We start from the raw sequence: 23,826 nt of genomic DNA, 5'->3' as shown, positions 1-23,826 counted from the left end.
GATATACAGTAGAGAGGCATTGGTTAGTTATGGTTATGGCTATTCTGCCCATTTTCTTATGTCTTTTTCTGTTTCACCATCAGAATATGAGCTGCTGTAACACCATACTTTCCTTCAGAGGACCAATAAAGTCCCACCTCTGTATCTCCTACCTAACTTTGGAGCGTCCAGTAATGCGCACATAATGAACTAGAGTCTGTGACTAAACAGGTCTGGTATGAAAGCTGCAGCACCTGGTAAAAACATATTCCACATCATTTATTCAAATGCATTTTCATCAACATGTTTAATACTAAAGCTACCCATCCAGGTTTGTACATTAAGCTCACCCACGTACCCAAGGCGATATATTTAGAAGGGTGAATACAAAAAACAGAATAACTGCCTGATACCTAGTAAAAAAAAAAAACATATCCATGTTGGACTTTTTTTTTCTACCAGTTGGTTACCACCAAACCTTCTTAAGTTCTATCCCAGTATCCATCCTTTCATCTTATAGCCACTGATTCTCATTAGAGGACTGAATCCCAGGCAGCATGTGGCACAGTCCTGATTGGTCGTCATTTTATTACAGAACACACACTATAGGCCAGTATTTCCCAACCCAGCCACAGGGGACCCCCAGACAGTCCATATTTTTGGGAGCTGGCAGGGAACAAAAACATGAACCATCTGAGGGTCTCCAAGGCCTGGCTTGGAAACCACTGCTGTAGGCAATTTACAGATGCCAATTAGTAGATGCCAATTTCAGGTAATTGCACTGAGGGAGGAAACCTAACCAATACAAGGATAATATGCAAACTTCACACACAGAGCAGAGACTGGCTTTAAACCCCAACATAAAGTTAATTAGATATTTGTGTTTTAAGAACATATGCCTTACATGCCTTAATGTCATTTTGCAGCTTATGAAACACATTCACAAAGCATGAAACGTTAGGGAATCTTAAATCTCTGAATAAGGTTGAACGTCTACAAAGACAATACGTTTTTACAATGTATTTTAATATAATGAAAGTAACGCAAAACAGAAGTAAAATGTAAATATTTCTCAACCAAAATTAATATGCAACAATTTCAACAGTTACACAGTAATACTAGTATCTATCAAGTTATAATGCATTGCATTTGGAATGTTGTGAAAACTAATAGCGCCTACGAGGAAAGCGACGGCGGAAGGACGTACATTTTTAAACGAAACCTACATTTTCGAAGATTCACTTTAAAAAGTTTGTTTTTAGTTAATTGATGCATTTGTGAGTCGAATAATGCATAATTTTTGCTTTAGTGATTTGGTCATAACGTATATAAAATTGGTTTGCTTATCATAATACTTTTTAAAGTTAATATAATGTTCCACCCCACTTGGTTATTATTCACCTTGTTATTCAGAGTCGGCTTAGCTAGTAAATTTCTTTGGGAATATTCACATAGTAGTAAATGGTACGAAAAAAAGACGACATGTATGGTGCGTATTTCTGGGTTACGCCTATGCCTTTTTTCCTCCCGTCTTTTCCTGTCGCCCGAGGCGTATTGTTGCCACGTCCGTGAGTGAAGTCCCAGGTATTCTAGTGAAACTTCAGAGACTGTGTGTCTTTCGCATCCTTGAAGAATTAACGCGGTTACACCATCTTTATTTCTAAGAGAGAAAGTATTTTATGCGTATTCCATATGTTGCGTTTGGATAGCATTTAAGGTAAGCAGATGGCACCTGATGCCACGTAGCCGAATCATGTTACAATTCAAACTTAGTTAAAGTTCAGAAGGTAACATTGTTTTATAGTTGTTTTTAATTGTGTTTTTCAATTAAGCTGGAATTGTGAAAAATTGGTAAAGCTATTACTTAAGTAGTCTGTCTTCATTTTCTAACCGTATGCGGCTGTTACCAATATATTACCAAGCACTTTAAATAAAACGTCGGTTACGTCATATTACAATGACCGAAGACCTTTACGTTTACATACAAATAGCAAATAATGCAATTCTACAGGATAGCTATATTTTAATGAAATTCAGTCTGGTGATATATTAGTCTCATGTAAATAAGTTCAATAAATAAAGACATACTAGAAACAGCATTTTATTTTTCCAGTGCAGGAGTAAAGTCACCATCTTCGCACCTGCTTCAGCACCAGTGCTACCACAGTTGTACAGCTGAGGCTCAGGCATTGTTATTGTTATTTTTCATGCAAACTGGAAACAAAAGGTTCGATGGAGGCTGGGGCGGAATGGGCCAAGGACACCCCAAGGCGACCATCTGAGGATGACATGATGGGGGGGGACCTTGGGGACGGCCTGGGCAAGAAGCCGGGAGCACTGTATGCCAGAAAAGAGGACAGGCTAGATTCGCTGGACCTGGAGGCTCCGCGGGTGGCATCGAATGGGCCTGGTGACAGCGGTACTGTGGCCTTCACCTGGACATCCTGTGCTGCACTGCAGCAGGAAGGGGACGCTGAGCGGCCCTGCTCTCACTGGAGACTTACTGGTAACGCTGAGGGACTCTATTTTGAGATTATGGCATTACATATTATGACATAGGGGGCGGCATGGTGGTGCAGTGGTTAGCACTGTCGCCTCACACCTCTGGGACCCGGGTTCGAGTCTCCGCCTGGGTCACATGTGTGCGGAGTTTGCATGTTCTCCCCATGTCGTCGTGGGGTTTCCTCCGGGTACTCCGGTTTCCCCCCACAGTCCAAAAACATGCTGAGGCTAATTGGAGTTGCTGAATTGCCCGTAGGTGTGCGTGTGTGACTGAATGGTGTGTGAGTGTGCCCTGCGATGGGCTGGCCCCCCATCCTGGGTTGTTCCCTGCCTCGTGCCCATTGATTCCGGGATAGGCTCCGGACCCCCCGCGACCCAATAGGATAAGCGGTTTGGAAAATGGATGGATGGATATTATGACATTATGTTTTCAAAGATATTTTAATCTATTAACAACATTTGGATTTTTGTTTCCAGTTTTTTAGAACTGAATATTTGTGGTGCAACCTTATATTCTTCTTCTGTTTTCTATGCATTTTTACATTTCCATAACTGCAGTGTATTAGCATGCCGGCGCTCACCTTGTAACGTGAGCAAAACTGACCTGCATACTGGATGGCAGTGAAAACAGGAATATGCACTCACTGCATCGGAGAGTGTGTTCAATTACTGAGTATTCTTAACACGCAACAAATCTGTTCTTGCTTTTTTTGGAAAAAGTGATGCACATCTTTTTTATCATGAAATTGAGCATGACCACAAGAATATCTTTGAGAGCTACTGCAGTTATTTTTCAAATCTGTTCCCTAGGAAATGGAGAATTCTTAAACTTGTTTTTGCTTAGTGGTCCAATGTAACACATACCTGTAGGTATTATAAAATCTTGAATTCATTAAATCTTCAGTAACTTCATTATGATTTTTAAGTGTAACATTTGTCATGTTTTTGTTTGTAGTTCTCATCTGTTAGGATGGGTGATTTTAAGGGAAAAAAAAGTCAATTATTGACACCTCTCGTGTTTTCTTTTTGTAAGCTAATGTCAAAAAAAGCTGTTCTTTTCCCGACCATCTAGAGTTCCTGTATTTACCCATGAAGATACCGTAATGCCCAGTGACGTACTAAACAAAGCAGTGTGCTGATTGGATATAATTATGCAAACACACTATTGACTTGAGAACGCCGGAGAACATTCAGGGCATGTTGATTTAAAGCTCGCACATTGTCTCTCTTACAGTACATGTATGTTTGTTTTTCGCCCCAGGATCACTTTGTGATCTTTCCAATGAGGAGCTGAAGACCCGACTCCAGGAAGCTACAGAGGTGAGCAGATAACTCAAATATCTCCTAATATAACCAGCACACAGCCATATCCCTCTGTTTTGGTAGGTTTTATTCACTTTGTACAAGAACGTCTGACAAATAAATAAATATGAAAGACTCATAAATGCCCAACACGACATTATAATGTGATAAGGAACAAAATGTATCATAAATTCTTTCTTTTATAGTACTTTATATTGTGTGGTAATGCTGCCGTTATGTCTAACAAATTAGTTTACTATTACGATTGTGGTTTTAAAACATCAACAGCCCTGGCCAGGAGTTTCAAAGATGCATGGATGTTAAACTTTTGTAGTTTACTTAGCGTTTAATTGATATTAATAAACAAAACTGCAGGTGATTAAAATAAAGGTGATAAAAGAAGGTAGCAATCCATGAAAGTTATTATGATGCATGTTTGGTAGCATTTAATTTGGTTAATTCGTGTTTGATTCACTACTCTATACAACAGAAGACAGAAATTTTGCGTTGTGAATTGGAGGCCACTCAGCGTCACCTGGAGGGCAAACATGAAGCCCTCAAGATACTACAGAGCCGGGTGAGTGCTTACGTTGGGGCTCATTTTTATAATGCCGAGCAGATTTTTCCTTTTTAATATAAAAATAGTTCCTTTAACTGATGAGGTCTTAACTTTTTCTGAGTCTTCATCTTCCTGCCTCCTCCTCCCTCGTTGTCCCTTCTAAGGCTGTGTTTGATAAAGCTACCACGCATACCAAGACTTTACTACAGAAAAGTGAGGAGAGAAACAAGGCCTTGGAGAAGGTAAATGTACCTTTTGTCATCAGTGGGCGGACAATATAATCACTCAACAATATATTAATGTCAAGTACCTTATATCGAGTAGGACCACGTTTTGCCTACAGCTTCAGTCATTTTTGGTTGTCATAAAATTCTTGAAGACTGTGTGAGGTTTTGGACCAAGAGCAAAAGGCTAGTACACTGAGGGATAAAGCATTTGGGGTAACGCATTTGGAAATCATCTTTGAACTCTGCATTCCAGAATTTATGAGGTCAGTGTTGTTTAGATCTAGTGACTGGGAAAACTGTATTTGAATTTGTGCTGGTGTTTCTGAAACCACTCTTGAATTTGATGAAGTATCATGAAGGGGCAGTGTTTGCTCAGTAGGATGCACCAGGGGTCCTGTAATATGTGAATATATCCATGGCCATTATGCAATCACCAGGGAAACCATCCCATCCATCCATTTTCCAAACTGCTTATCCTACTGGGTCGCAGGGGGTCTGGAGCCTATCCTGGAAGCAATGGGCACGAGGCAGGGAACAACCCAGGATGGGGGGCCAGCCCATCGCAGGGCACACTCACACACCATTCACTCACACATGCACACCCACAGACAATTTAGCAACTCCAATTGGACTGTGGGGGGGGAAACCGGAGTACGCAGAGGAAACCCCACGACGACATGGGGAGAACATGCAAACTCCACACACACGTAACCCAGGCGGAGACTTGAACCCGGGTCCCAGAGGTGTGAGGCAACAGTGCTAACCACTGCACCACCATGCCACCCCATAAAGTACCATAAGACTATTAAATTTCAAGTTGCTAATTGTCCGACCCCATTTAGGTCTGACACATACAGCAAATTTACTCTATATGACTCAGTGTTGTAGCTGTGTTTGTAATTGTGATTTAGTTACTTAAGTGTTAAAGTCCTTTGCATGTGGTGTTTTGGAAATTTTGTACACCCTGTATTTTTTTGTTATTATGCACATTTTATTTTGAGATTTAAAATACATTTACTTTGATTACCGTATACAGAATTTGTTTTGTGTGTTTGTTTTATGCATCTTCATAATGCTGTTCTGTTGTGTCTTGTTCTACTTGTTCTGAGTTAACTGGGCTAAAACTGACTCTCTCTTTCTGTGAATCAGATCAAATGAAAAGCACTCAGAGTAGCCAGTAGATGTCCTTAACCTCCCACATTGTTTCAAGTTATGCTTCCTTTCAGGAAGTGAATGATTTACAGTGGGAAATCACCTTCAACCAGGGACGATTTAAGAATATTGAGCAGTCCTGGAAAGACAAGTATGAAAGGTATATTTGAAAACTGTTACAGTGATTCAGATGGTCACATTAATGAGTCAGACTGGTTATTCATTGCATTTATAGAATTGCAGACAGATTAGCAGTGCTTTGTAAATAAAGCTTTTGCATGTGTTTTGTGGTATCAGGATGTGCATTGAAAATAAGACTCTGAGTGACACGGTAGAAGAGACTGCAAAGATGGTGCAGGAGCTGAGATCAGAGAATACCTGTAGGTATTCCAAAGCCTGCAATTACAAAAATCACAATTTAGCCATGGTTATTTATGGGTGTGGTGACTTTTGTTTTGTACATCAATAATGTTATTGGTTAGTGTTTCTAAGATGCATGATCCCTCAAAAATACAACCCACATGTAACACAGATTACCTATTCCGTACATTTAAAGTAGAATTACAGCTGAATGATATTCATTTTATTGTTGAGATGCCTAAGTGTTTTTCAACCACCATTTTTTTCCCCCGGCAGTCCTGAGCCAGCGGTGCCTAGAGCTTATGTCTTTGTTAAGTGTGGAACAGCAGAGAGCTTTCAAGGGGTCACTTCCTGTTTGCAGCGGCTTGGGGAGAGATGGGACAGCACTGGAAGTATGGGCACTGGAGGGGCTGGCAAAAGCAGAATATGGATTACACTATAATTATCTCTACTATGGAAATGGAAGTTATTGTGTTATTTTCTTCTGAGAGATTTCTCTTTTAGTATCGGGTTAAATGTATTAAAAGTTTATTGATGTACATTGACGTGCCACATAAAGACGTTTCTGTCAAAGCCACACTGCATACTGTATACAGTGGTGGTCCTATATTATTGTGATGGAGCTGAAAGCCATGATGATGTCATGGCACAACACATTACTCCCGTGTTTGTGGTGATGCTGGTGTAAAATCTACTGCACTGTCATCTGTATAATAGTATAGCACATGCGATTATGCACAGTACATTATATTTGATAATGATAAATATGTTACTGGTTTATGTAATTAAGCATAATTTTTATTTTATAATGTACTCTATATAAAAATGTTTACTGTAAAACAATGTGTTTCATATAGTATGCAAGTACACTATGATGTTTGCATAATAACAAAATTGCCTAACACTGCATTTCTCAGACCATATCCCCGTCATTAAGCAACACATGGCTGTACTTGTTTGTATCTGTGCCCCAGCTGGCCGTTCTTGGGGCCTGCTGCTGCAGTGGCAGCGAGAGGAATCCCTGTCCCTGTGCCAGGACTGCAGCTACCAGCCGCAAGCAGGTGCTTCAGCTCACACAGGAGGTAGAGAGTCAAGGGATATTTGCCATTTCGCTCATGTTTTTACAAGAGCTTCGGTGATGTTTCAGCTATTGATACAGGAAGTGATACTTGAAGTGAAAATTAGGTTTACTTTGTGTAAACCATAATATAGAAATAGAAGCAAATAATCTTATTCATCTTTGTACTTCTCGATTGTGTAGTGTTTGGTGTGCTTTTACAGGGAAATGGGGGTGGATGCATCCTTTGTTTCAGGTGGAGATGCAGAGGAGGAGGAAGGAGGAGGCCTACGTGATGGCAGACGCATTTCGTATTGCGTTTGAGCAGCAGCTGAAGAGGAGGAGCGACCAGGTCCTCCATCTGGCTGAGAAAGGCAGCCACCTTCGCAGGAATGTTCTTGGCCATAGGGGAGAAAGTGAGGTTCATGTTAAAAGCAAAACATTCATGTTTGCCACACTTGTCATGAACTGCCAAATAATAGTCTTATGGTACTTTATGGGGCGGCATGGTGGTGCAGTGGTTAGCACTGTTGCCTCACACCTCTGGGACCTGGGTTCGAGTCTCTGCCTGGGTCACATGAGTGGAATTTGCATGTTCTCCCCATGTCGTCGTGGGGTTTCCTCCACATACTCCGGTTTCCCCCCCACAGTCCAATTGGAGTTGCTAAATTGTCTGTAGGTGTGCATGTGTGAGTGAATGGTGTGTGAGTGCCCTGCGATGGGCTGGCCCCCCATCCTGGGTTGTTCCCTGCCTCGTGCCCATTGCTTCCGGGATAGGCTCCGGACCCCCCGTGACCCAGTAGGATAAGCGGTTTGGAAAATGGATGGATGGATGGTACTTTATTTGCACTGTGTGAAATCAACGGCGTCCTTGTACACTGTCACTGTGCCAATCAGTCATATAGAGACATTATAAATGTGTGTGGCATGAGTGTGTATCATATATCATAAGATATCATAAAGTCTGTCAGGATACACGTGTTATTTCAGTAGTGTGTGTTTGTCAGTACCAGGATCTGTGAAGGTGGCACAGAAACTAAGAGGGATGCTGCAGACCACAGCCGAGGGACAGACGTCCAATGACCCCCCTGACACTCTGCACCACCTAATTGACCTGGTCAGTTAGACTTCAGGTGACGTTACAGAATCACTCACTGTTCCTGAGTGAGCAGGCAGATTTAAGAAAAGTTTTGTTGTTTCTTTTTACCTTTATTTTACCCAGAATTTGACTCCCTTTATAAATAGAACAAAATGAGAATGTTTCCTTATATTGTCTGTTCTTTCATGGTTTTATGTGAATATATCCATGGCTGAAAAGAATTTTTGTTTCAGAGCAATGCTTTTTGAGTTTTCCCGTCTTGGCGTATCTATGTCTATATGCATCTCCTTACAGCTGAATGACAAGGAGGAGGCCCTGGCGCACCAAAGGAAGGTCAGTTATATGCTTGCTCAAAACACGGCGGAACTGGAGCAGCGGCTGCTGCAGCTAAAAGGGCTGGACTCTGGGATGGCTGATCTGATGGCAGGGCTCGAGGCGGGCAACACTGATGGGCAACTGGGCAAACACCTCTCTGTTCCTCATAATCCAGGGGACAATGCGGACACTCAGAAACATAGGCAAATAAAAGGGAAGCTCACAATGGAACCAGCATAAAAGAAGGATTATATCAATATTATAATGACTCGTATTTTGAAAGTGGCTGAGATTTTTTTTAATTCAACTAAAAGGAACTGACCGTGACCTTTGGATGTGCACCATGTCAGTTTTTGGTATTAATGTGCAGCTTGTAATGTTTTTAACATTGCAGTTTAGATAACTTATTTTAATGAAATTTTTATTTGTACATTGTTTGTTGTGAAATATTCTGCATATAGTGCAGAATTTTTATGCATAAAATGATAAAACCATGGAACTTTGAAGTTATCAATGGAAAAAAGTGATTTTTACTTAATATATTAAATTAAGCAATTGTCACATCACAATGTATGTTTGACATTTTTCTTATGCAGTAAAAAATTCACAAATGTTTGAGATGGATAAAATAATTTTCTTTTAAATGAGGATAAGCGGGTTGGTAAATGGATGGATGGATGATTTTTTTTTATATGATATATAATTGTGAGACACACAACTCGATCATCGGGTCAGGACAGTTGAAGTGTTTAGCATTGTAACAAATGTATGTAGTAATGCAGAATGCATTATCTAAAATGACCAATTACTATGTGCATAATTGTTGATTTGCTGTACCTTTTAAAATTGAATATATTTCAATTCTGAATTCTAAGTAGTGGTGGTACATACAATACCGAGAGTTCGGAGGTCATCTCATCAAAGTGAGGCCCAGCGACCAAAGATTTTGATTCATTATGGAAAGTAGCTCTGGAAATGGCATGAGGCGATTGTTAAACGTTTGGAAATAGTTTGAGTTGATGTCTCTCAATAAGATGAATGAATATTGATATGCCAAAATATGAAATTAATTATTATAAGTATTATTATTAGCGCGGGGGAGGCTGGCTTTCCATCCCCTTGCTGTAAATCTTTTTGGATAAATTCATCTGTCGAATGAATTCATGTAAGTTATTATATTCGTATTTATTATTGTACTGGCCAGGGGTGTATTTCATGAAGGAGGATTTCTTGCTTATTGGATTTAAGGTAGGCTGAGCCAAATGGACTATATCCACTTAAAGTAGCTCAGACTACCTTAAATCTGACAAGTTATCCATCTAAGCAAGAAATCCTGCATCATGAAATACTCCCCTGGTTTGCATTGCTCCAGATATCTGTCATACAGCAGTAACACATCCTCAATGTGCTAAATGTCTTTATTGCCCCTGAGAGACTGTCAAGCTGCACCACAAGGCATCAGCACCTCATTCTTTCCCCATCTCCACAGTTTAAAAACACCCCTCTAAACCCCAACAAGTTAAAATGGCCACAATGTAACCGCATTTAATAAGTTCATCCCAGATACATCGCAATATTCCATTGTAAATACTGAAAATACATGAGAAAACCGAAAGACACATAGTATGTTCTAAGATTATATGTAGCATAACACAATCAGACCCTGCTGTCATACCAGCCACATTATTCATTCAATGCAAACACATGTAGACTTCATTCTCAGATTGTTCGAAGTCTTGCCAAAACCCATTAGGGGTCTCCCAATGTTTGAAAAAAGGTTTGAAGACTCGAAACGTGTTCTGCCACATTCCGAACACCTGGAAGCTTCATGAAGCTTTATGGGCCCATCACTAATTCTAAGTATGCAGAGAAAGTGAAGACTTGTAAGAAATATTGGGATTCAAGTGGTTTAGTACCACCATCATTGCTACCTGTGGATGACAGAAGATAAATTATTGATGATTTTGTAATTGTGTATCCTGGCAAGACAAGCGGTTGGGTATGGTGGCCAGATAACCCATGTCAGGGAGGACACTGAACAACTTCAGGCTTCACAAGTTACTTTAATACGGAAAGTCTCCTGTCAAATAATTCTGTTCTTCCTGTGCTTCGACTGATTTATTTCCTTGACTGAAAAACTCATCCAGCTGTTTCACATTAACATTAGTGACACATGCATGAATATAGGAGACTGAGACTGACCAATCAGCACACAGCAAAAAGTCAGTGCTAAAGTGAAATCCAGTTCTTTTAAATTTGAATGTTTTTTTTTTTTTTACTTTTTACAAATATAGTCATAGCTCAAAATGCCTTCTCTGACATGAATTATTTTGTCAACCAACGGCTGGAAGATGGATGGATGGATGGATGGATACGAACGGTTTTTGATGTTGTACTATTGTACTACATATCCCATAGGGCTGTGTACAGGAAGCGTTCCTGCTTTGCGTTCCGTATGAAGAAAAACTTTACTTATCGGGTATGTTTACCTTGATCAGATGTGGATATGCACGTCTTGTCGGTTTTCTTTTAGTTTTAATAACGATAACGTGGACGATCTGGAGCCTGAAGTGGCGAACCGAGGCTACACCAGGTCTCTATAGCCTCTGCCGGGGGAAACAGTTACTTTACTGGCCGCTGCGCGCTGTCACTTGTTTGTTACATCTCATTAACTCTAATAATTTATGATTATATATTATAACCATATAACAGACAGCTCGAACATATTAGTTAATCCGATAGTGTTACTCAGTGTCCCACTTAGATCATATTAAGACGGCAATAAATGTATTTAAAATATGTATCAGTGACAATGAGCCTATATCTATATTCTTTTTTAAATTTTGGACCTACAGATCTGTTTTTAAGATTGACAGTGAATGAAAGGATGGATCCAGTACTGGGGAACCAAATCTCACGTGTTGGTTATCGGGTATTATTTGTGTTTTAGTGAAAATGGGAGACGAAACGCTGCAGTATTTCCTTAGAAAAGGGAAGATTGAGAATGAGGACGCGGCAGATGTCGGGTGGTACCATGCGGCCAACAGCCGGTCCAGAATCGCCGAAGGACTGCAAAGTAAGCGCGTCGCAGCGCACTTCCCAGGTTCCCCACTGTCGGTTCTATAATTTCCAGATAAACTATTGCTTTTTTCCATTATGATATTGGAAAGGTTTCACTGGGTATCATATTTCCGAAGGTATTAACATTACAGTATTGAGTGTCTAAGATGTGTGGTATTTAATACAAAAAAAAAAACCCTACAAGGCATAGTTAAATATTTGTACTTCAGCCCTTCTAGTTGTTTCTCTACTCCACTTTGATGCAAGAAAAAAAACTAAATCCAGATGATTAATGTCCCGTTAAATTAGGTTCTTCTCTGATGATTGAAGCGGACATCATTCTTAGAGGTTATGAGCCCACAGAGCCCATCATGGCTCACCCACCTGCCACTGACAGTGATATCACCCTGCATGACTGGCTGAAAGAGGTTTTGATGTCAGACAAGGGAATTAAGCTGGATTTCAAAAGGTAGAGTTGTTTTATTGCTTGCTAAGGCCAACTAACATTGAGCCAGTCAGAAAGCATAGTGTATTTGGATGTGCAGATTTTCACTTTGTCCCTTCATAATATTACATCCATCCATCCATCCATCCATCCACTTATCCTACTGGGTCACGAGGGGTCTGGAGCCTATCCCGGAACCAATGCACACGAGGCAGGGAACAACCCAGGATGGGGGGGCAGCCCATTGAGGGCACACTCACACACCATTCACTTACACATGCACACCTACGGGCAATTTAGCAACTCCAATTGGACTGGGGGGGAAACCGGAGTACCCGGAGGAGAGAACATACAAACTCTGCAAACATGTGATTATAACTGAAAACGTAAATGATGGGGACTCTATGTATAGCATTGTAACCTTCAGGGTTGTGAATTTTGTTCCTATCTCTGTCCACACAGGTACTCTGATTTTCTCCGGATGTCCAAAAACATTGGTTTAGATAAACTGGTCTCCAAACTGCCTATAGTATATGTCTTCATTTGTGAGTGACACCCCATCCAGGGATTCCCTGTCCGGTACGCTACACTGCCTGGGATGGTATTCAGGATCCTCTGTGACCCTGTTCAGGCTCACCAATTGGAAGATGGATGTATAATATTTCTCACTATAATAATATATTGGTAAATTTTGACATGGTCTTAATTAACATCATGTTGAAAATCTCAGCAAATCTTGAATGGTTTTGAACTATAGCCTTCAAGCTGTGGCACCCTCCATGAGACTACTGGAAGAAGTTAGGGGACATCTGCTTGGCCCCGTTTGGATCAATGCCGATATCCTCTCAGGCCCAGGAGGGAAAGCCACCCCACTTGACCCTGTATCTTTCCTGCAAGCAGTCAGTCAAGGATTGCCAGGTGACGTGCTATCCCTTGGTTGGACCACAGGGTGGAGCCCCAACATAAATAATCCAGGTATCCCGACTCATTTTAATTAAGATATGTTTATCTGAGAAATAATTAACTCTTTTTTAATTTAATTATTATTTATTACAGTGTAGTGTGTTTTTAGGACCTGCAAGCAACCAGTGTTTGTATTTTGGAGACTCCCTGCTGTCAGAGCCTGGCCTGAAGTCTCATACATAATTGTTAACCAAGACATCCTGGCTGAATTAAGTGCTCCCCTTTCTAGTTAAACATTTTCTTATGTTGTAGAAATAGCTTGTGGGGTTATGCTATGTTTGGGACCAGTCCTTAATAGCTGGGAAACCTCTGAATACCTTCTGAAAGAAAGAGTCATTTACTTTGAGGCTTCAGATCATTTGCATTCCAAATAAACCCAGCTTGTTGGAAGACCTCCTTGAGTCATCGAAGCAGTGAAGAATTGTAGAATCACAGCAGCTTTGACTGCCTAGCAATATATGCTATGTCAGTGACGTGTGGCTCATAAATCAAAGGATTTTAAAGTGCATAATTGGAATTGTTTATCTCTAACATCCTTTATGAGTGACACTCTGGTTTTACCATGCTAGGCTATAGCTGGGAGATGGTGCAGGAGATGGAGAAGGTGTGTAGGCGTCTGAAACAGCCTGTCACCTTTCCTGTGCGAGCTGCACTTCTGGCCCAATCCTTCAACCAGCTGCAGTGGCTTCTTCAGCAGTCTAGCAGGTACACCTAAGTGCTTATGATTCATGTCAATTAGGTTTGGACTTAGCAGGTACGCCCGAGTGCTTATGATCCATGTTTTTGGGGTTTGGGCCTAGCAGGTATGCCCGAGTGCTTATGATCCATGTTATTGGGGTTTGGGACTAGCAGGTACACCTGAGTGCTTATGATCCATGTTATTGGGGTTTGGGACTAGCAGGTACGCCCGAGTGCTTATGATCCATGTTATTGGGGTTTGGGCCTAGCAGGTACGCCCGAGTGCTTATGATCCATGTTATTGGGGTTTGGGCCTAGCAGGTACGCCCGAGTGCTTATGATCCATGTTATTGGGGTTAGGGACTAGCAGGTACGCCCGAGTGCTTATGATCCATGTTATTGGGGTTTGGGCCTAGCAGGTACGCCCGAGTGCTTATGATCCATGTTATTGGGGTTTGGGCCTAGCAGGTACGCCCGAGTGCTTATGATCCATGTTATTGGGGTTTGGGCCTAGCAGGTACGCCCGAGTGCTTATGATCCATGTTATTGGGGTTTGGGCCTAGCAGATACGCCTGAATTTATGCACTGCAGATGCTACATATGCCACTCTGTCAATGGCAGTCTAAAGTTTATGCTGAAGTGAAGCATATTTACAATTTTAAATAATTGCAGTCACTTTGTAAACACTTCACTTAACATCTATACTTGGATCTTGACTACACATAAATAAATCTGATGGAAAACTTGCCATATTGATTTCGAAGCTTTTGTGAATTTGAGCTACATTTTATTTATCCTAATCATAACATCAACTCCTCCTGTTTCTGTAAGAAATATCAAGTATAGTAGGTTGTTTTGGGAATGTAATGAACTCTTATGTTTTTCGTTTGTATGGTGCTCTAACAGGGTTACTATGTTTACCTTGCATAGTGATACTTTTTACACACATACTGCTGTTATGTATATATAAAATGCTGTTAGACTTTTTTTTTACATTGTAAAAGTAGAAGAATATTCAATGATTTTTCCAGACTTTCCAATTTTGCTTTGCACATTACATTTAATGAACCAAATCATCTGTGCACTGTGGTTTTTACAGTAAGTGGGCTGCTCTAAATGGTGACAACTCCATCCCTGTTCCCCATTCTTTCAGATATAGTCTGACTGTGTGGACAGGCCAAACTGATGAATGGAGCGTGGAGGACCTGCTTCCCTACAGACAAAGCATCGACCAGAAAAGAGTCTACTATGACATTCCAGAGCAACAGCTTGCTTTGCTGAAGAAACTCACCTCAAGCACTCAGAAAGACATCAGCTCATGAATTAACCAAGTGGAAACTATGGTTTGCTTTCTTTGTTGATTTTCATATTTTTTTTAGACAAAGGGAATTAGGGGAACAGTTATTTTATAATTAAGGAATATCGAAGCGTTAAGCATCATGGAAAGTTTGGTGTTGTCGATGTCTGGGTAGTGTTGACAATTCTGTTTTTATGGTGGCAAAACTACTAAATAAAAACTTCCCAATTCAGACTGCAGAATTAGGAATATATGGATCGTTTTATTTTAATGGTATAGAATCTTTTTATTCATGGGCAATTTTATTGCGATACTCGTGTTGCTTTATATATATATATATATATATATATATATAAGAAAATGTTTTATTCATGAATTTATTTTTTACTCTGAGCATTATACACATGATTAACTATGGTGTTATGAATGACCAAATGGCCACGTGTTCTGTGAGAAAAGGTCATTCCATCCATTGCTTGAACAGTGAGTACAACAGCGATAACAGTCAAGAGCCATATTAACTGTGTGGTTTACCTAATCACGCCAAATGTTCTACTGCTGTACCCTTATAATACAAGGTACAGCCCTCTGCAGTTTGCTTTACACTTGGAAACATCTGCTGTCAACAAAGCAGCACACGCTGTAGCCTGCTGGTTACAATCATACAGACTGTTTCCGCAGTAACACAAAGAAGCCCTGTTCTTGACATTTAGAATATCGGTAAATTTATACATGAGTGCCTATAATAACTGCCTGTGTGTTTGAGAAGTGCAGGGCTCTCTACTCATTGTATGACACATCTTAATTTCTCTGGATTATCTCTTTTACTCATTTTACTTACTTTTCAAATGAGTAAAGCTAATTGTGCACTAGTGGATCAAAATATGGCAGTCAGGGAACAAGAAGTGTGTGCAACATGCTCACCTGTAAGGTTCACCCTTAAGGTAATGCAATGTGCTGTTTTAGGCTAGACATGCCATGATCAGTGTTTGCATGCAGTACAGTTTTTGGTCTTGTAAATTCTGTAGAATATAAATTTATTTTATTTTTTTTAAATGTACTCATGCACTTTCTGCAAAGGATGCAACAAACTTTTAATCATTTGTCTTAGTTAGAGGGTATTGAAATAATGAGTGCATGGTTCTTCCCTACTTCGGCCTTCTGCATAAAGCAATGCACTTTACATAATAAAAATGCAGTTACTCATGCTCGCCATGCTGTAGTTCCAGACCCCTATTGCTGAAGGGGAAGAGATGGCAGCAGATGTAAGATGAAAGCATTACATATCAACAATTAATCGTTCCTGTTAGAATTTATAAATTACTAAGAAACCTTTATAATGAACATATATGGGAGTTTTATTTATATGTGCATTATTTATCTTTTTATTGTGCTGATAATCTGCAATATTCCGTGTAAGAAAGATAGCAGAGTACACAGCAGCCACAAACATATATCCTATGCAAAGCTAGGGATGTTTTTTGAGCTTTTTTGTGGCATTAAAGCAGATTCTGGCTCATTGAAGCAAGTTGATTTGGCGTTAGGTTTGGAGCTTATTGAAAGTGATGTGAATTTATCTCTTACAGTAGGCTGCGGAAGGCATCTGAGGGTTCAGAACAAGCAAGTGCAGCCCAGATTGCGTGGACACATGCTGATTTGGGGTGTGGAAGGAGATGGATGACTATACCTTTTGTATTCACTTTTTCTGGTTCTGATGTTAAATTATTACAGATGGTGGAGCTGTAGTCAAGGGGCGGCGTGGTGGTACAGTGGTTATCACTATCGCCTCACAACTCTAGGACCAGGGTTCGAGTCTCCGCCTGGGTTACATGTGTGTGGAGTTTGCATGTTCTCCCCATGTCGTCGTGGGGTTTCCTCCGGGTACTCCGGTTTCCCCCCACAGTCCAAAAACATGCTGAGGCTAATTGGAGTTACTAAATTGCCCGTAGGTGTGAATGGAGTATGTGTGCGCCCTGTGATGGGCTGGCCTCCCATTTTTTTTAAATGTGTTGCAAGAACCAAAATTGGAATACGTGTTTATTTTGAGAAAAACAATCAAATTCATGAGGAACACATTAAATAATGTGCTGTTGTATTGTTTTCAATGTAATACAGGTCAAAGATAATTTAACAAATTGCTGTTTTCAGTTTGATTTTCATTTTACGTACCGTCCCAACTTTTTGTGATTTGGTGTTATAATAATCATATATATGCCCATTTGACATTATGTAAATGTAAAAAATGTAAAATGTGATAACAATTAGAAAGGTAGAGGACCATGTGATGTCACAACAGTAATACACAGGGTTTTGGAAATAGTTTATTTACAATGAATGATATTCAGCTACGATCACATTACATACATGGGAAATAAAATATCACAATGTGCCTTCTGTCATTCACTTCACTATGCGGAACAACAGCCAAACAGCGAGAATTACAGCTTCCTTTCAGAATTGTTTCCATTAACAGACTTCAAATGCTATACAGAGATTAACATTGGATCTGAGTTTGATAATATGAATAAATTAATGGGTATCTGAGTCATTAATGTGCAACGTCTATCCAGGGTTTCATCAACTGTCTTTAGTTTGCTTCATAAATAGAATATTTTAAAGACATACTTGGTGTCTCAAAGGATGCAGTGTTTGTATTCCAGTTGTCAAAAAAGAGATGAACAAACTGACAGTTTGTGTATATACATTTTTTTTGACAAGCCGTTTATAGATGTAATTTTCTCTCAGTCGCATATATGCATTCCTTTATTATGAGTTTATTATGAGTGGATTCTTTATTTTTAGGTACTTACATAGCTAGCATGTGAAAGCAGGGTGTACAGTATTGGAGAATATTACAGTTTATTACATAAACATCAATCAGATAAAGTGCTTTAAAGCAAGTTTTAATTCTGTGAATATAGTATTATTAATATTGTTTGCTCCTTATGTCACCATATAAAATATACCTGACTTAGTATTATATTGGTAACATTCACAAAATAACCTTCATATTATTTCAGCTGAACTATAGTGCAGTATATTTTACATGGTAAAATCGAACACAATAATAATAATAATATAATCATAAAATTTAAACTATATATTTAAGCCCTAAAATGTGAAGTAGGTCATTGCTATTTACAGTTTTGAATAAGCCATCAAGAATAGTGTGTAAAATATCACAATGGTTTATGTTATAGTCTGAGATTGCTTTTTATCTCATAATACTGCACATTTCATCCATGCATCCATGAATTCTGTTGACAAAAGTATCTTCTTCAAGAAGCAGATCCGAATCTAAACAAAGCAACCGCCATTTTTAAATTGCCATTCAAAATATAGCTGGCTGTGTTCTGCTTTAAAGATGATTCACATTCACACACATGAGCTATAGCACAAATAACTTTTTAGATAGATACTTGCTCCTGAAAGTATGGTTTACGGCAGTATTAGCGGCCAAATATCTCTTCAAAGTTGACTAGTTGTTTGATTTGCTCTGTTTGCATGGAATGACGACGTAGCAACATCTTCTTGGTCTTGAGATCCTTGGGGAAGTTGGGAACACAGCAAATGAGGGATTTGGGCCCCATATTAGCTGGTTTCATGCTGCTGTTTGTGGCCGTACTGCTGCTGCCGCCAATGTCGGGGATAGGAACATGGGGATTTAATGGTGGCAGGTACCCAGGTCTGGTGTGGGAAATGTGATCCAGGAGCAGGGCTCCTGACCCCCTGCGTTCTAATATGGCTGGGTTTCTCCTGGCCAAACTCTCCAAGGACTCTCTGGAGTTGGACAAGGTAGAGGAACGGGTTGAGACCAGCTTCCTCTTTTCTGGTGCACTCTTGTAGTCATCAAGGCTGCTAGACTGGGGCAACTGGGAATCAGAGCTATAGTGGTCAATTCCTATATTTCGCCTTTCGACAATGTTGCGCAGACTAGACACAGCCAGATTGGGCAGGCAGTCAGGGTCTTTGTGCACTGGGATGGGTGCTGCTCCAGTGTTACGGTGGAGATCAAGGTGTGAGGAAGAGTGAGATGATGAGATGTCATCGTATGACATCTTCCGACCCAGGCCTCTCCCTCCTCCTGGGCTGTCTTCATTGTTAACCCCTTGATCCAAAGCTATGCTCAGACCCGCTGTATCTCTGATGTCAATGCTGTGCTGGCGGGTAACTGGGGCTCGAGGAATTGTCAACCCATTGATCCTGAAAGAGAGCTCCTCCTCAGGAGTGATGTCCATTAGGTCTTCAGTAAACGAAGATGCTTTGTTCTGCTGCAGGAGCAGAGAAGATGGGATCTTCAACCAAGGTTCAGAATGCAGTCTTTGCAAATGGAGGAGCTTAGCTACTCCGGACTGCACGGGGCTTGAGTCATGCAATGGTGAACCAGGTTGAGAGGTGGCACTGTTAGAATTCTGGAAATTGAACATACGTTTCTCTAGCTGGGGGTCCACAGCTTGTTGTGAAGTACGGAGCTCTATTTCAGAGGGAGACATGCAAGACATGGGGGTGTAGTGGAGCTGATCCTCCAAGTCAGGTAGTGGAGGGACGTTGAGGTACTGCTTAGTCATCTGCTTCCCTGAGGGCAGCTTGTCAGTAGTGATAATGATAACTTCCTTGCCTCTGGCTTTGCACACATCAAGCAGCACTTTTAGCGTATCCTTCTCATTAGCATTGACAGCGTGGACCAGGGCCGAGGAGCCCGAGTGATCCTCTAGGCTGGGGTCAGCGCCGCTCACCAAAAGCAGGGAGATGACCTCCATGCCGGCCCGTTCCAAGCAGGCATGCATCAGAGCCGTCTTCCCCAATTTGTCCTGGATATTTGGGTCAGCACCATTTTCCAGGAGGTACTTGATCATCCTGGCTTTGCTCACACTCTGCTGGTCTGCATGTTTTGTCTTGCAGGCGATCATCAGAGGGGTCTCACCACGTTCATTACTCTCATTGATGTATGCTCCACCCTCCAGTAGCAGTCGGGTCAGGCGCAGGCGGCACAAGTAGACGGCCTTCAGCAAGGAGTTTCCATCTGTGCGTACCTCTACAGAATCCCCCATTGCATCTACTCTTCCTGTGACTGTGGCATCATGGGAGATAACAATGCTGTTCTTCCAGGATCTGAGAAGAAAACAAGGTGATACACTGTTTGTCTATATATACAAGAACAACTGTTTTTTGACAATGTAACATATGACAGGTAATAAAATCTTTTAAAATGTTTTCAATTATCTCGATTTGTCCCGTTTGTCTTATATTATGTCTATCTGTGTCTATCTACTAACTGAAAACAAAGTGAAAGGAATGAAAATAGTTTACTGTAAAAAATACCTTGTTCAAGTACAATATATGTGTTTTCTCAGGAAATAATTAAAAAAAGAGATTTTAAAAAAATTATAAAACAATTGTATCCACTTTAATGAAGAATCAGCGGCTGCTGCTATATGGAAGGTAAATTAAGTCTTTATATATAACTATGTGTGTGAATTGAATCGTGACCTCTAAGCCAAATATTTTCTCCTTTAGAATGACTTTCTAGAATTACTAGTGTTTGATAACTGAATTATTCCAACAAAGCACTCAAATATTTCAAATATGCCTCTCAAGCATTCTGTTTTTATTCTAGTTATAATCAAGGCAAACTGTACAGATCAGCTACCGAAAATTGGTTTTATTTTCCATCAAGCCATGCACCCATTACCAAATGCTATATATTTCCATTCTAAAATGATTCCTGCATTAAGCATTAGTGTTTTATTTGGGAAATATAAAAACATGGAAAAATGCATTCTTGATCATTCTGCTCTGAGGGTTTTAACACTGATCCATATGGGCTAGATCTCTACAAATTCTAGACAATACATGTAATGATCGTCTTATTTTCAGCGAAAACACTGGGGTTGATATCAACGTAATTGATGATATCCCTTAAGTAAAACAACTAAGTGAAATTTGTGGGAAAACCAGTATACACAGTGTTTAAGAGTCTTTATAAGAGTCTTTAAGAAGCTTTATCGGGTGAAATGACTGTTGGGTCGGATGAGAACGACTGAGAATGGTTTTTAGTGGCAGAAGTTTGACAAGCTGATATTTAGACTGCAGTTCGTTCTTCGTGTATTTATCTTTGGCCTTGAACAGAAAGCATGCATAATCACTGCCCACTCTTCCCTCGCTTTGTATCGGAGTAGAATTTGCATTTAGCTATAATCACTGAAGAAAGACACCTAGCACAAGGTTTGCAAGTAAAACCAAGTCCAATTTTATACCAAGTCCTCTCCTTTAAGCATCCAATTTGGTATTACTGAACAGACTTGCTACTTCAGAAGCAACATTTGAAAAGCCAATGAAGCTCACTGAATAGTCAATATATTTATTCAGAATGATCATTAGCATTTATTTTTTGTTGTCACCTACCTGATTATCCTCGGACTGCATTTATCATGGGAAAAATAATAAAATTACAATTGGATCTTGCTACAACACTAAGTCAGAGAGACTGTGTTGTTCCAATGAATAGTAAATCGCCTGTAACAGTCCTCTCACCTCGCTCATAACAGCCAAAGAGCTCCACTCCTACACCCCAATGACACATTCTTACCATTCAGGAGTGTACTCACATTAAAAATCAGCCTTGGACTTTTCTCCATACAGGCACACCACAGATGCGTAGCTATGATAAAAATTGCTAGTGGGCTAGTGGGCTAGTGGGGTTCCCCATAATGAATTTTGCCGATTGAGGGTTGAAAAGTATTTTTCCAGCTCACAAACCCATCAGCCCAGCAGGAAAATGCTCAGTATGCCAACTGGCCAGTCCAGCCCAGTTATTATTCAGAGCAGCCTTTGCTATCTTTGCTAACAGTCTGATGGATAGAAATGTCATACTCCCTGCAGTATAGCTGAATCCTTTTCTAAAGAAAGGTGTGTCTTTTGAGGTTCCTCTCTGTAAAGTTCAGTGTTAAATTCCCAAAGGTATTGTGTGTTTGGTAACGCTTTACATTGTGTACCTTCATAATCCTTTTATTATACATCCATAGAACATGTAGTGTGCTTAAATAATGCATTCATAATGCATTCATAGAACATTCATACGCAGCATGCAAGTACACCTTAACATCCTAACACCCCCTTTACAGCTTTAATATACATTAATAACAAACATTACATGATTATACAATTATAATGTTTATTATTATTATTATTATTATTATTATTGTTATATAATGTTTGTTATTAGTGTATATTACAGCTGTTAAGGGATGTTAGGAAGTTAAGGTATACATACATGATGTTTATGAATACTTAATGAATACATTAAGAAGGTGTACTGAACATTTTATGAATGCAATATAAAAGCATTATGAAGGTGCAGTTAATGTAAAGTGTTACTATTTGTTTATACATTTCAGAACTTATGAATCAATATCACACCACTGACAAAGTATTAAGCTACCAACAGATATCCAAAGCCAAAACTTGGATGAGTGGAAAAACCCACACGTCTCTCCATTTTTCACTGAATGTACAGTAGTCACAACATATATGTTAAAACCTGCTATTTTGACCATTTTTCAGGTCCCCACAAAGATTTGTAAACGCAATCAAAAAACTATGAATGGGTTAAGGTCGTAATGTTAGGATTAGAGTTTACCCCATAGAAATGAATGAAGAGTCCCCACAAAGATATAATTACAAACATGTATGTGTGTGTGTGCGTGTGCAAGCACAAAGGAGGATACCTTACCTTATGGGACATAATGTCCCCACAACGTGACGTTTTTTCTCCTTAATGGGGACAGTTTTCTGGTCCTCATAACCAGAAACTCAATTTAATGTGACTGCACTGAAAAAACTTAAAAAACTCTTGTATTTTACTTCGTTACTTATGGTTATGGTTAGGGCTGGGTAGGGGTTAAGGTTCTCATAGTTAGCGTTAGCATTTTTCCAAAAGAAATGAATGAATGCTCCCCATAAAGATATGATTACACGACATGTACGTGTGTGTGTGTGTGTGTGTGTGTGTGTGTGTGTGTGTGTGTGTGTGAAAATTGCTTTACTATTTGGTAAAAAGGTTGGATGAAGTTGGTGAATTCATCTGTAAACATTTGCAGAATCGTATTTAACTGATAAAAATATTTTAAAGGTTTTGTTTCTATGAAATCCTTTTTGCATTCACTTTATATTTCTGTTGCATACATAGATGTAATGAAGCTACATTAGAATATAAATAAATGCTAAACTCTCTTTTACCCTATATTGCAAAATGTTTCAGCAATATTTAATTCAATGTAAGCCTTACTCAATGTCTGAAAAGAACAGTCAAACAAAAGATTGCACTTAATATATTTTAATAACCTGTGAGTGTTACTAATTAAATAAAACTAAAATGTCTTTGCAAACCATCTTCACATTGACTGTAAATGTTGTTGGTGTCCTTTCATATTAGAAAATGACATTACATTTTCAGAAATTCTGATCAATCTCCACACTTTTTTTTATATTTTTGTCAATTATACAACATAAATTTCTCCCAAAATTAGAAATTAAATGTAACAGTGTTGCTACAACAATTTTTATTTATGAAGTAATGAACTTGGCACTAATGAGTACAAGGCGCAAATATAGTCACAAAATGCCCTATTCTTATGATTTGATTTTCGACGGTTAAAAACTGCTATGAAATCGGCAGAGATGTCCCAACTTACCACCAGTTTTTCCTTCAAAGAACACTGTACTCCTTTGAATTACATCCTTGTAAAGTATCTGATAATCCACCTTAGGAAGGTCTGACTGTATTCTTTAAAGCATTTGGAGAAAGAAACTAAAGAGGAACAAATTGAATG

At 39.6% G+C, this 23,826-nt stretch overlaps 3 protein-coding genes across 12 annotated transcripts; 2 read left to right on the top strand and 1 right to left on the bottom strand.

Annotated features, from left to right (window-relative positions):
* Positions 1-690: 690 nt before the first annotated feature.
* Positions 691-9,121, top strand: LOC125729069 (coiled-coil domain-containing protein 125-like). Of its 8 annotated transcripts, none has more exons than XM_049005617.1 (12): positions 691-751; positions 2,207-2,485; positions 3,743-3,801; positions 4,274-4,360; positions 4,507-4,584; positions 5,796-5,881; positions 6,019-6,101; positions 6,358-6,473; positions 7,056-7,163; positions 7,395-7,554; positions 8,146-8,255; positions 8,532-9,121. In XM_049005617.1, the coding sequence occupies exons 1-12, from the start codon at positions 739-741 to the stop codon at positions 8,790-8,792; spliced, it is 1,440 nt and encodes a 479-aa protein (XP_048861574.1). In that variant the 5' UTR covers positions 691-738; the 3' UTR covers positions 8,793-9,121. The 8 variants fall into 8 exon arrangements, with proteins under 8 accessions (XP_048861574.1, XP_048861573.1, XP_048861575.1 ...); XM_049005616.1 differs by lacking the exon at positions 691-751 and adding an exon at positions 1,240-1,468 and having other exon boundaries at positions 8,152-8,255; XM_049005618.1 differs by lacking the exon at positions 691-751 and adding an exon at positions 1,242-1,468 and having other exon boundaries at positions 7,056-7,142.
* A 1,784-nt stretch (positions 9,122-10,905) lies between these two features.
* LOC125729067 (protein FAM151B-like) lies at positions 10,906-17,384 on the top strand. Of its 3 annotated transcripts, XM_049005612.1 has the most exons (7): positions 10,988-11,145; positions 11,503-11,628; positions 11,922-12,081; positions 12,815-13,032; positions 13,590-13,725; positions 14,852-15,041; positions 16,582-17,384. In XM_049005612.1, the coding sequence occupies exons 1-6, from the start codon at positions 11,034-11,036 to the stop codon at positions 15,018-15,020; spliced, it is 921 nt and encodes a 306-aa protein (XP_048861569.1). In that variant the 5' UTR covers positions 10,988-11,033; the 3' UTR covers positions 15,021-15,041; positions 16,582-17,384. The 3 variants fall into 3 exon arrangements, with proteins under 3 accessions (XP_048861570.1, XP_048861569.1, XP_048861568.1); XM_049005613.1 differs by having other exon boundaries at positions 10,906-11,031; positions 14,852-17,384; XM_049005611.1 differs by having other exon boundaries at positions 14,852-17,384.
* A 983-nt stretch (positions 17,385-18,367) lies between these two features.
* Positions 18,368-23,824, bottom strand: LOC125729065 (ankyrin repeat domain-containing protein 34B-like). The gene is made up of 2 exons (XM_049005610.1): positions 23,689-23,824; positions 18,368-20,107 (listed from the first exon to the last, which is right to left on the bottom strand). The coding sequence occupies exon 2, from the start codon at positions 20,044-20,046 to the stop codon at positions 18,445-18,447; it is 1,602 nt and encodes a 533-aa protein (XP_048861567.1). The 5' UTR covers positions 20,047-20,107; positions 23,689-23,824; the 3' UTR covers positions 18,368-18,444.
* Between the last annotated feature and the right edge of the window lie 2 nt (positions 23,825-23,826).

The sequence above is a fragment of the Brienomyrus brachyistius genome, unplaced genomic scaffold (genome assembly GCF_023856365.1).
Source record: "Brienomyrus brachyistius isolate T26 unplaced genomic scaffold, BBRACH_0.4 scaffold455, whole genome shotgun sequence".
NCBI lineage: Eukaryota > Metazoa > Chordata > Actinopteri > Osteoglossiformes > Mormyridae > Brienomyrus > Brienomyrus brachyistius.
The sequence above is the reverse complement of the archived record's forward strand: the minus strand, read 5'-3'. Positions and strand labels throughout refer to the sequence as shown.